At 49.3% G+C, this 11,004-nt stretch overlaps 3 protein-coding genes across 3 annotated transcripts; 2 read left to right on the forward strand and 1 right to left on the reverse strand.

Moving 5' to 3' along the window:
• Positions 1–1,267: 1,267 nt before the first annotated feature.
• On the forward strand, positions 1,268–3,105 carry BGZ61DRAFT_495292 (amidase signature domain-containing protein; the record flags this gene model as incomplete). The annotated part of the gene is made up of 6 exons (XM_046250860.1): positions 1,268–1,412; positions 1,486–1,596; positions 1,648–1,749; positions 1,801–2,603; positions 2,652–2,807; positions 2,875–3,105. 6 exons carry the CDS (start codon positions 1,268–1,270, stop codon positions 3,103–3,105), a joined length of 1,548 nt encoding a protein of 515 aa, XP_046102205.1.
• A 2,227-nt stretch (positions 3,106–5,332) lies between these two features.
• Positions 5,333–7,138, reverse strand: BGZ61DRAFT_356155 (cytochrome P450; the record flags this gene model as incomplete). Its single annotated transcript, XM_046240772.1, has 3 exons — positions 5,333–5,568; positions 5,617–6,749; positions 6,864–7,138. The coding sequence occupies 3 exons, from the start codon at positions 7,136–7,138 to the stop codon at positions 5,333–5,335; spliced, it is 1,644 nt and encodes a 547-aa protein (XP_046102206.1).
• A 2,525-nt stretch (positions 7,139–9,663) lies between these two features.
• On the forward strand, positions 9,664–10,749 carry BGZ61DRAFT_356172 (uncharacterized protein; the record flags this gene model as incomplete). The annotated part of the gene is made up of 2 exons (XM_046240775.1): positions 9,664–10,083; positions 10,123–10,749. Coding segments are annotated over 2 exons (1,047 nt in total), but the record flags the coding sequence as incomplete, so codon positions are not given.
• Positions 10,750–11,004: the final 255 nt, after the last annotated feature.

The following is an 11,004-nucleotide window of genomic DNA, read 5'->3' on the forward strand; positions in this document are numbered from 1 at the left end:
TAATGAGGCTCTAAGGCTCTGGTGCTTTGCTCAAGGCGTAGTAGCGTGCGTGTTGGGTGACATTATCCCGCAGTTACAGCCCAACAGTTTTCAGCCTGGTGCATGGTGATTGAAAGTGATTAAAACAAGGCTTCCGCGGTTCTCAATAGCATAATCATGGTTACATTTATTCGCTCAGGATGATATGTACAACTAGGTCCGATGTCAGTAAGCTGCCATAGGGTAAGCAAAGCTGTAGGTCCAGGCCAGCGGGTCATATTTGCCAACAGCAGCCCTAGGCCTAGACCGATAATAAGGCAGGTGGCAATAGAAGCCTGTAATAAAGGCGATATATGCCTATAAAGGAAGAAAAACTTCACCGGCCTTTTATATAATAAATAATAATACTAAGAATAATAAGACTAAGAATAATAGTTAATAACAATACTAATACTAAGACTAATAATAATAATTAATACCAATATTAATATTAAAAGGAAGAATAATAATTAATAGTAATACTAATATTAAAAAGAATAATAATAATTAATACTAATACTAATACTAATACTAAAAAGAATAATAATAATTAATACTAATACTAATACTAAAAAGAATAATAATAATTAATACTAATACTAATACTAATACTAAGAAGAAGAATAAGAAGTGAGGAAGTGAGCAGAGGGCACTAAGAACACACAACCCACCCAGCTGATACTATTTAATTAAATAGATCTCTGAGAGGTCTCAAAAGAATAGGCTAAAAGACTGTCAATTGAATGAGATGCTAAAAGGGACAATACTGTCTAATATATCCTGTCAGAGACTTTTTAATTTATGGTCCCAATCGGTCAGATTCCTGTTGAAGGAATCCACCAATCCTAGCCCCAGTGGCTGCAAGCATCTAATCAGATGACCTTGATCCCTAAAGACCGAAAAACCCCGACTCAATAATATTAATAATAATAATAAATCCCGTATGCCTCACCCCTCACTGTTTCCTTCGTGCATGCGCCATGCCACTCTCACTCTCACTTTCCCTTTCCACGCGGATGACTCAGCACAATTGAGGCTCCAAGCAATCTGCCTCACGTCCGCCTCACTTCACTGTCTTGCATCTCCACCTCACACCATGCGGCGTTGGCTCCTTTACCTTCTCCGCGCCCTTTCTCCGCCTTGCACACAAGCTGCAGTCGGCGGATTCTCAGATTTCCCGCCCTCTCTCTCCTTCAGTCCACTTCATCTCTGTTTCTCGCCTCCTTCTCAGTTGCTACTATCACCAGCCATGATGCCATCGCCGTACAAATTGACAGCGACCCAAGTGCTTGAGTTACTCAAGAACAACACGCTCACGGTAGAGGCATACGCTAGTTCTCTCCTGGACCGCATCCAGGCGCACGACAGCACTGTCAAAGCCTGGGCGTACCTCGGTAAGCCTACGCCTTGCTTGTTATTCTCGTTGACCTGTCAATCGTGCCGAGACGTGTGCTGATTTCGCATCAGATCCCGAGCTCGTACTCAGCCAGGCACGAGCTCTGGACCAGATCCCTGACGCCCAGAGGGGGCCACTGCACGGAGTGGCGATAGGCGTAAAAGATATCATGAACACCGAAGGTACCACGCACTATCAATGCCACGTCCGCTCCCTTGGCTAAAGCAACTTAGACATGCCCACGCAATTCGGCTCTCCCATTTACAAGGGGCACCAGCCACGCTTTGATTCATCTGCAGTGGCGATTCTACGAGCGGCTGGAGCTCTCATCTTCGGTTCGTAGGCTCATAACTTTCCCTTCTCTCCCTTCCTAATTTCACTCGCAGGCAAAACAACCACGACAGAGTTCGCCGTCACCAACTCGGGACCCAACACCACGAACCCTCACGACCCAGATCGCACCCCAGGCGGCTCCTCGTGCGGATCTGCCGCAGCCGTAGCCGACTTTCATGTGCCGCTGAGTCTTGGAGCCCAGACCGGCGGGGGCATCATTCGCCCAGCATCCTTCACGGGCGTCTTTGCCATGAAACCAACCTTCAATGCAATCTCAGTCGAGGGCCACAAACCATTTGCCCCGAGCTTTGACACCTTCGGCTTCTTTGCCCGCGGCGTTGAAGATCTACAGCTGCTTGCAGATGTCTTTGCCCTCCAGGACGACAATCCCCTCCAGGACATGCCGCTGGAGAAAACCTCTGTTGCCCTGATGAAAACCCCGTTGTGGTCCCTGGCAGGACCCGGTACAGTGTCCGCCATGGAAGAGGCTGCGGAAATCCTCAAGAACAGTGGCGCAAAGGTCCAAGAAGTTGCGTTTCCACCCGAGGTCGCCGATGGACCCGGCCTGAGGCGAATACTGAAGGTCATCGTTCTTGGTGAAGCCCAGGCATGCCTTCTCAGGGAGTATCAAATCGGCAAGGAAAGCCTGGCTCAAGAGATCTGTGACATAGTCGAAAACACGTCCAACGGCACACGCGAAGGGCTGGTGAGGGCCTCCGAGACCTGCGCCAGCATGCGGGAAATCGTCAACGATCTCGCCGACAACTATTCTGTCATACTCACACCTAGCGCCGTGGACGAAGCTCCACTCGGGCTTTCTGACATGGGGCGCGCACATTTCAATACCATGTGGACGGCGAGTGCATCTATTTGCGTGATTAATGATCTTGCTAACCTGACACAGGGGTTTCACATGCCCATCATCAACGTTCCCGCGTTTGTCGGGGCAAACGGCATGCCTGTCGGCATATCTCTTGTAGCCCCCAGGTTCCGTGACCAGCAGCTCCTGAGGACTAGCAGAGTACTTGGCGAGAAACTCATGGCCCAGGGTGGTTGGAAGGTACAGGTACTGCTCAGATCCTCCCCACTGACGTGGCTAACGGCTAACGCTCGCTGGGTATCAACAGTTGTCTTCGCGTGTCAAATGTGTCGGAAAATGGGATTTCTACGGTTGTCACTGCGGGGACCGTGATTCCGAATCCCAAGAGGAATCCGGTTGTGAAGGCGGGGACTGTGATTCCCAATCCCAAGAGGAATCCGGTTGTGAAGGCGGGGACTGTGATTCCCAATCTCAAGAGGAATCCGGTTGTGACGGCGGGGACTGTGATTCCCAATCCCAAGAGGAAATTCGGTTGTGACGGCGAGGACTGTGATTCCCAATCCCAAGAGGAAATTCGGTTGTGACGGCGGGGACTGTGATTCATTCCGAATCCCAAGAGGAAATTCGGTTGTGACGCCGGGGACTGTCATTCATTCCGAATCTCAAGAGGAATCCGGTTGTGACGGCGGCGAAGTTTTTCTTCCTTCATAGGCACATATCGCCTTTATCACGGGCTTCCATTGCCACCTGTCTTATTATCGGTCTAGGCCTAGGGCTAGCTTTTTATTTTTTTAATTTAGTCAGCTGGAACCTGTTGGCAGTCCGAGGTCATGCGAAGTCATATTCATCTATAAGACTGACCCAAAGACCCTCTGTTAGATAGGATTAATAGTAATAGCTTTTCTATCTGCTAGATTCAACAGCACCTGTGAGAGTGACGAAGTGAGAAAGTGTTGAAGGAAGCCCACACCCAGCCGGTCCCTACTCCCCCTAGATGCACTCGCCTAGCCGGTTGGTCATACACATGATGAATAGACATCGTTAACCTAACATCAGGAAGAAAGTTAAGCGATAACAACGATAACAAAGAACGTGAGGCGGGTGTCGACCCCCAATCTCGACCAATTATTTCCATACACTCGGAGGAGGCTGCAGTGTTACATGAAACATAACCGTTACAAAATGCCGCAATTTCTCAAGCACGCGTTCTACGAAGGCCGGGAATTTGACAACTTCCCAAGGCAGACAGATATGTACCGGATGTGCAGGGTGATACAGTACGTAGGCAGTACCTTCCAGTCCTCATAGCCCCCATCAGACCTTTATTACGCCAATAACGGAACTTTAGCTCTAACGTGCAAAGATTGCAGGGAATTCGGCCCCCGCAGCCCCGCCGTGGCTATTGGGTCTAGAAACCCGATGTGGGCTTCCGGTGACGGCTGCGGGCTTCTGCATTTCTCCACCGAGGTGAGACCAAGTTGTGGCCTCCTTTTTGTGCAAAACGAGGCCCGGCTACACAGCGTCAATCCTTCGTCTAGGGATCGTATCAGCAGGTTGCTTTGTTACCTGCCTCCCGTCTCTGGCCTACATATATGCCCATCCCCCATAGCTGGCCAGAATCCCACTTCCCACTCGTCTCGCGCCCACAATAGCTTCACATTCCTTGGTCGAGAGACCGAACCTTTTATGACCTTCCTCGTTTGAGCTATCTGTATAACTTCTACACACCTTGGCAAGACCAGTTTGGCTGTTCCAACATATCAGTTTGACCGAAACCCCTTCCTGCTTGAATCTTCCGCGGCCTGTAGCTCAATATGCGGCTTCTCCATCGCAAAGGAGACGGCACACTTGAGCTCACTAGAGACTTGATGGGAGATGAGGTGCCCAAGTATGCCATATTGTCACACACCTGGCTACTGGACAACGACAGCGAGGTCACCTTCAAAGACCTGCAACGAGGAAACATCCATACCAAGCCAGCCGGTTATGCCAAAATCCGATTCTGTGGTGATCAAGCGGCCAAGGACGGCTTAGAATATTTCTAGCTAGATACATGTTGCGCCGATAAGGAGAGCAGCGCCATCCTCTCGAAAGCGTGGACAAGCAATTTCTCCTGGTACCGTAACGCATCTCGATGTTAGGCATACCTAACGGATGTTTCGGTAAGCCAGGAAACTGGGCATAACAGAAATAAACACTCCCCCACAACTTCATGGGAACCAGCTTTTCGCAACAATAAATAGTTTACTCGTGGTTCGACGCTCCAGGAGCTCCTTGCTCCACAGTCTGTCGATTTCTTCTCCAAGAAGGGCATCAAGTTAAGTGACAAGACACTGGCATTGAATTTGGGGTTCTGGGATACTATGAGTTGGATGGTGAATTCGACTTTAACAACGGATTGAAGGATTTTAAGAACAATAGTAATAATATAATAATAGATTTTATAAACTAATTTAACTTCTGTCTGCTCCCTCAAGATAAGCAAATTGCCGGCACAAGGTCAAAAAAATACAGTTTTATCTACAATTCAAGTGTTTATTACCTAATACTACTATAATAACCAAGTATAAAGCCTTTTAATTTAAAAAGGTTAAAACCTGTATAAATATATAAGCTGTAGTCGGCTTAAGAAGCTGAGGCCTGATTCTTTCCCTCCTTCACATATCATCTTCTCATTCATCTCACATATCGAAGTCATCATGCCTGCTTCATCCACAAGAACTATCGTCGGCTCGACTGACGCTACGAGCCCGGCAGCAATTACTTTACTCTAAAGATTTAACCCAGCACGGCATATAATACCCTTCTCTCCCCTTTACCCGTGGTCGATCTACAATCTGCACCTCTCCATACACCTCATCCATAGCTTCGTGCCTTACGAAATCAAACCTTGAGACTAGGACCGCCAAACCGACCTTGAACTCCGCAACTGCCATTCTGTAGCCAGGACAATTCCGCGGCCCAATCGAGAAAGTCATTAAATGACTCCATCCGGGCAACTCTTTCTTCCCTTCTTCCCTTCCCCCCGTCACAGTGCATGGCAGTCCACCTTCGTAATGCTCATGCTTGGTATCCTCAATCCACCGCTCCGGCCTGAAGACATGGGCGGTGGGTCCCCAGAACCGCGATGCCACGTTCACCCACTTCTGTGCGATGACCACGTCGTCGTCGCGGCCGATGCGGATCTTGTTCACCCAGCTTCCATCGCGGAGCTGTATATTTTTACTTACAGGAATACAATCGTCTCTTGCGGCGGTTCGGGGGATCGAGTGCGCGGAACTGTACAACCGAAAGGTTTCTTTGGCGACGGCGTCTAAATAGGGAAGACGCTCGAGGGATCTGAGGTCCTTGTGCCAGTCCCGGCCGTTCGGGGGCGGGCTGAGCAGTTCTTGTCGGAGACGGCGTTGCGTCTCAGGGAAGTTTGTAAGCGCGAAGAGGGCATACGACATCTCTGACGCATTGTTATCGTACCCTCCTGAGAGCAATGTCGGGACCATGGAGATAATCTCCTTGTCACCCAGACGGTCCTTTGCTGTGGCCCTGGTGTTCGACTCAACGAGGAGGCTGAGGATATCTCTACAACCTGATTCGGTTGTCCGCTGGCTGCCTTGTATTTGCATTTCTCTCTTAGCGTTCTCGAAAAGGTCCTTGCTAACTCGCCAGATTTGCCGTTTATGTTTGTCCAGAGTCTTCTGTTCCTGGCTCAAGAAGCTTCCCAGCATGCCGACCCAAGGGAAGTGAGATCGCAGAGTCGAGTATGAAGATCCCGTCGCCGCGCTCTTTGTGACATTGACAAAAGCATCCTCCAACTCACTCCGATGCCCGCTCAACGAGTGAAAGTCATATTGGAAGCCCGCGGTGCCGATGATATCCAAAGACAAGGCCTCAAATTCCTGGTAGGCATTGATCTCCATGCTTCTTGTCTCCTGGCCAGCTATATTGCGCAGCTTATGTGCCCAACCATCAGCCAAAGCTTGCGCCTTTTCGTAGAAGACGGGGGCCATTCCCTCGACTGCCCTAGCCGTGAAAGCGGGCCCGATGACCTTTCTCTGCATCCGGTGCTGCTCGCCATCGACGGTTGCGAGGCCATCGCCAAATATCAGTCGGGTGACATTTGTCTGCGCTTTAGTCCGCACATACGTCTGGCTATCATTCAGTACATAGCTAATAGCTTCTGGGTCTCTTATGACACTAAGTAAAACAGTATCTGTTAGCCGTATTGCATCCTGAAGAAAGCAGTTTCATAAACGCCCCTGCGACGGGTATGCACAGATGCGAAGGATTGGTCAAACTCACAGCGTCGGACGTCGATTTGTGAAGGTGGCATACCATATATCGTCGAAGTCGTCACAGAGTTGCAGCATCTTCGGCGACATGCTCAAGGACTTGGCCTCGGAAGGCGTGAGGAAACCGAAGAACCAATGTTTCGTCGGGGGTCCTCGGACACGCGCAAGAACAGATGAGTAGGGCCGCCTCCAGTACGTCCATAGTGACCTCAGAATGTGCCCGAACACGGCAACGGCCACGAGGTTAAACAGAATGGAAAGTCCGAAGGGAGTGCCACTGTACATTTTGGCGTTATCTCGGTAGAAAGAGTAATTAGTCCATGTCATACTACGTGGCGGACGGTAGGCCCTGATATATCCCGCTAGAGTACCTGACTGGCAATTTGAGCGACAAACACAGTGACGTGTATGGATTTTATTGGTGCTCCAATGTGATTTTATTGGATTGTGACACTGTTGGATACGGCTTTGAAGTTTTCGTTCGGAATCTGATGATTGTGCTAATCCAGGATGTCCTGCAGCCCCGCTTGACCGAGAGGGTGTCATATACCCCTATCGAGCGCTGCCACGAAATGCATTGCGTATTTGTGTTACCTATGCATTGCGTATTTGTGTTGCCTATGCATTGCGTACTTGTGTTACCTAGGCAGCCGTAAAACGTCCAATTGCTTCCCAGCTTCAGGTCCTCAGAGAGAGTAAGCATCGTGATCTGCTATGTGGTACTTGTTAGATAGCGTACAGCCCATAAGGATTACAAATGTTAGCCGGTTGACAGTATATCGCCACCTAGAACAGCGAATGCTGAGAGGCTCTCGAACGTCGGAAGATGCCCCTATTCGTCGGTCCTGGTAGATCAAGACTTTACAATTTGCTACAATTGACCTGTTGAGGTACCCTACTTTAAGGGTATATCAGTGCCAACGATAAGGTATCTACAAAACCGGGGCAAGTTTCAAGCTGACATTTGTAATCCTTGTAGACTGTACGACACATTCGATGAAGGATTTTTTGTTAGATTAAGTGTGAACCCTGAATCTGGTCATTGCGTTGATCTGGGCCCCCCCGACCCGCTCTTTGGTTAGACGGGGTTTTAGTCCTCTGACCAAGGTCAAGATATTCATATATTAGAGGATTGTGCCAATCCGGCGCCTTATGCCCTCACACTAGGAATTCATGCAACAATGGCGCGATGTTGAAACATGACCCTGTATTACAAAACCTCTGATAGATTGATGTCCTCACATGAGTCAGAAGGGGCTCAGATATGACTCGCCGGTTCGATTAACCCATCATGAATACTGTTGGACTATACTGCGATCTTTGCAAAAGTGGGGTTGAGATGCGGTAGTATTAGTGAATATGCAATATAAGGTACAGTATCTCCAATATTGCCGAGTGTTGGATCATATACCTGAATAATGCTGGCTACCGTAACACTGAGGGGGCCTCAAAACCGGCCACCCCGTGTGACTCGTTCGTGTAGGACAAACGAGTCACACGGAGCCGCTTTTGAGGCCCCCTTAGTACTAGGAGTAAGCTTGAAATTTGGCTGTCAGAAAATGACGAATGTCCGTTGTGGTACCGCATACCCCCTTTGGTTGGCTTAAACAGCTGGTTAACACAATACCAAGCAGGGTGAGGTCTCTACTTTTGCTTAGTCAAGCAAATTAACCAGGGGATATCGTCAGATGATTATATTTCCCCGCTTTTGGTCGCTGGCAGGATATCAAGTGCCTTGTTTCAAAACCAGCAAAGGGATCTCCAGCATCTCTGAAGAGCCTCCTATTCTCCTGCTCCCCTACTGTGGGTTCTTATCTGTCTATACACAGAACCGGACACCCATCCTCAACAACCTCTTCATACCTACTCAGACCGTCTGGCAATCTTTCGCTTTTCTTTGGATCGGATCCCTTCGGAAGTCGCAGCCTTACAATTCGGTGGCATCGTCGCTGGGCGGGAACTCGCCAAAAGTTTGCCCGTATAGCGTAGCCAGTTTGTTATTGTAAGTCCAGCAGTAACCCATGATGAGCACCGTCTGGTATTGGACTGTATGCACAGTGGGCTAACAAGCTGAGGGTGTTCCCTTGTGATTTTAGACTCCACGCACCGTTAGACCAGCTCCACACAGACCCGCAACGATGCGACTACTTCAGCGCAAAGTAGATGGCAGCCTTCGCCTGATTCAATGTCGAGAGAACACGATACCGAAGTACGCTATTCTGTCACACACATGGCTGGGCGACGACGAAGAGGTTTCCTTCGAAGACATGATCGGGGGTCATCCTCTTCATAAAGCTGCTAGCTATGACAAGATCCGGTTCTGCGTGGAGCAAGCTGCCAAAGATGGCCTCGAATATTCCTGGGTCGATACCTGTTGCATCAACAAATCAAGTAGCGCAGAGCTCCAAGAGGCTATCACGACCATGTTTTCCTGGTACCGTAACGCCGCTAAGTGCTATGTCTATCTGTCGGATGTTTCAGCGGCAGAATTCAAATCGACACACCAAGGCCTTCTGCATCCATGGGAGTCAGCTTTTCGAAAAAGCAGGTGGTTCAGTCGAGGCTGGACTCTTCAGGAACTAATTGCACCGACGTCTGTTGAGTTCTTTTCTATCCAGGGCGTACGACTGGGTGACAAGAATTCACTGGAGGATTTGATTCATGAGATCACCGGGATTCCTCATCGGGCTCTGCGTGGGGCTGAAATGACCAGTTTCAGCGTGACCGAGCGTTTGTCGTGGGCAGAGAACCGACAAACTCAGCGCAAGGAAGACAGGGCATACTCTTTACTGGGACTCTTTGGTGTCTTTATGCCGCTCATATACGGAGAGGGAAACAACGCATTCACGCGGTTGCAGGAAGAGATCGAGAAGAAGGATGCAGAAGGCACCAGACAGAAGTTTCTTCTGTCGAAACTTCCTGTGATTCCTCAAGCAGCCTTCAACTCACTTGAGAATCAGCATGGATCCATGTGTCTTACAGGCACCCGAGTCCAACTGCTCCAAGAGATCATCGGATGGGTCGATGGACCAGACAAGAGTTGCATCTTCTGGCTCAACGGGATAGCTGGCACGGGCAAGTCCACTGTTGCTCGTACGATAGCTAGGACATTCCATGACCGAGGGTGTCTGGGGGCAAGCTTCTTCTTCTCCAGAGGTGGAGGAGATGTATCTCGTGCGGACAGATTATTCACGACTCTTGCATGGCAGCTAGCTGCCAAGATACCACAAGTAAGAGGGTATATCGGAGAAGCGATCACGGACCAGGAGAATATTGCGGATCAATCTCTTCGGGATCAATGGGACCAGTTGATCTTCAAGCCTCTTTCGAAGCTCGGCAGCAAAACTCCTCCATCAACTATTGTAATAGTGATGGACGCACTAGATGAGTGCAATAGCGAGAGAGACGTCCGAATTATTCTCAGGCTCTTGGCTTCAACCAAGTCGCTAAAAGGCATACGCCTGCGGGTATTCATTACAAGCAGACCAGAGATTCCCATCCGCTGCAGCTTCTATCAGATACCGGAAGCCGAACGACACATCTTCCTTCTTCACGACATACTACCGGAAATCGTGGATCATGACTTGGGTCTTTTCTTTGAACACAACCTCACAAAGATCAGAGAAGAACGTGGCTTTGACAAGAACTGGCCCGGAATGCAAAGTATCAGGCGCTTGATAGAGATTTCGGGTGGTCTCTTCATCTGGGCTTCGACTGCGTGTCGTTTCATTCGCGAGGGCAGACGGCTTGCCGTAAACCGCCTATCCGATCTGCTCATTGGTCAGTGCTCGGGCGTAGGCCCTGAGAAGAAACTGGACGATATTTATACGACAGTTCTGAGGGGCTGCATTCAGCAGGAATACAATGACCAGGAGAAACAAGTGGTGTACGACATGTTGCGAGAGGTGCTTGGAAGCATTGTTGTTCTCTTCTCGCCTCTTTCGATGGATTCCTTATCACATCTGCTCCCTCTCTCTTCGAGCGACATCAATGAGACACTTGCGGACTGTCATACGATTCTCAACATCCCTAACCAGATGCATCGCCCGATTCGCTTACATCATCCGACATTCCGTGATTTCCTTCTCAACAAGGATCGCTGCTATGACTTGAACTTTTGGGTAGACGAGAAGCAGGTACACAAGGCTATG

The sequence above is a fragment of the Ilyonectria robusta genome, assembly GCF_021365365.1.
Source record: "Ilyonectria robusta strain PMI_751 chromosome Unknown BGZ61scaffold_14, whole genome shotgun sequence".
Classification (NCBI taxonomy): Eukaryota; Fungi; Ascomycota; class Sordariomycetes; order Hypocreales; family Nectriaceae; genus Ilyonectria; species Ilyonectria robusta.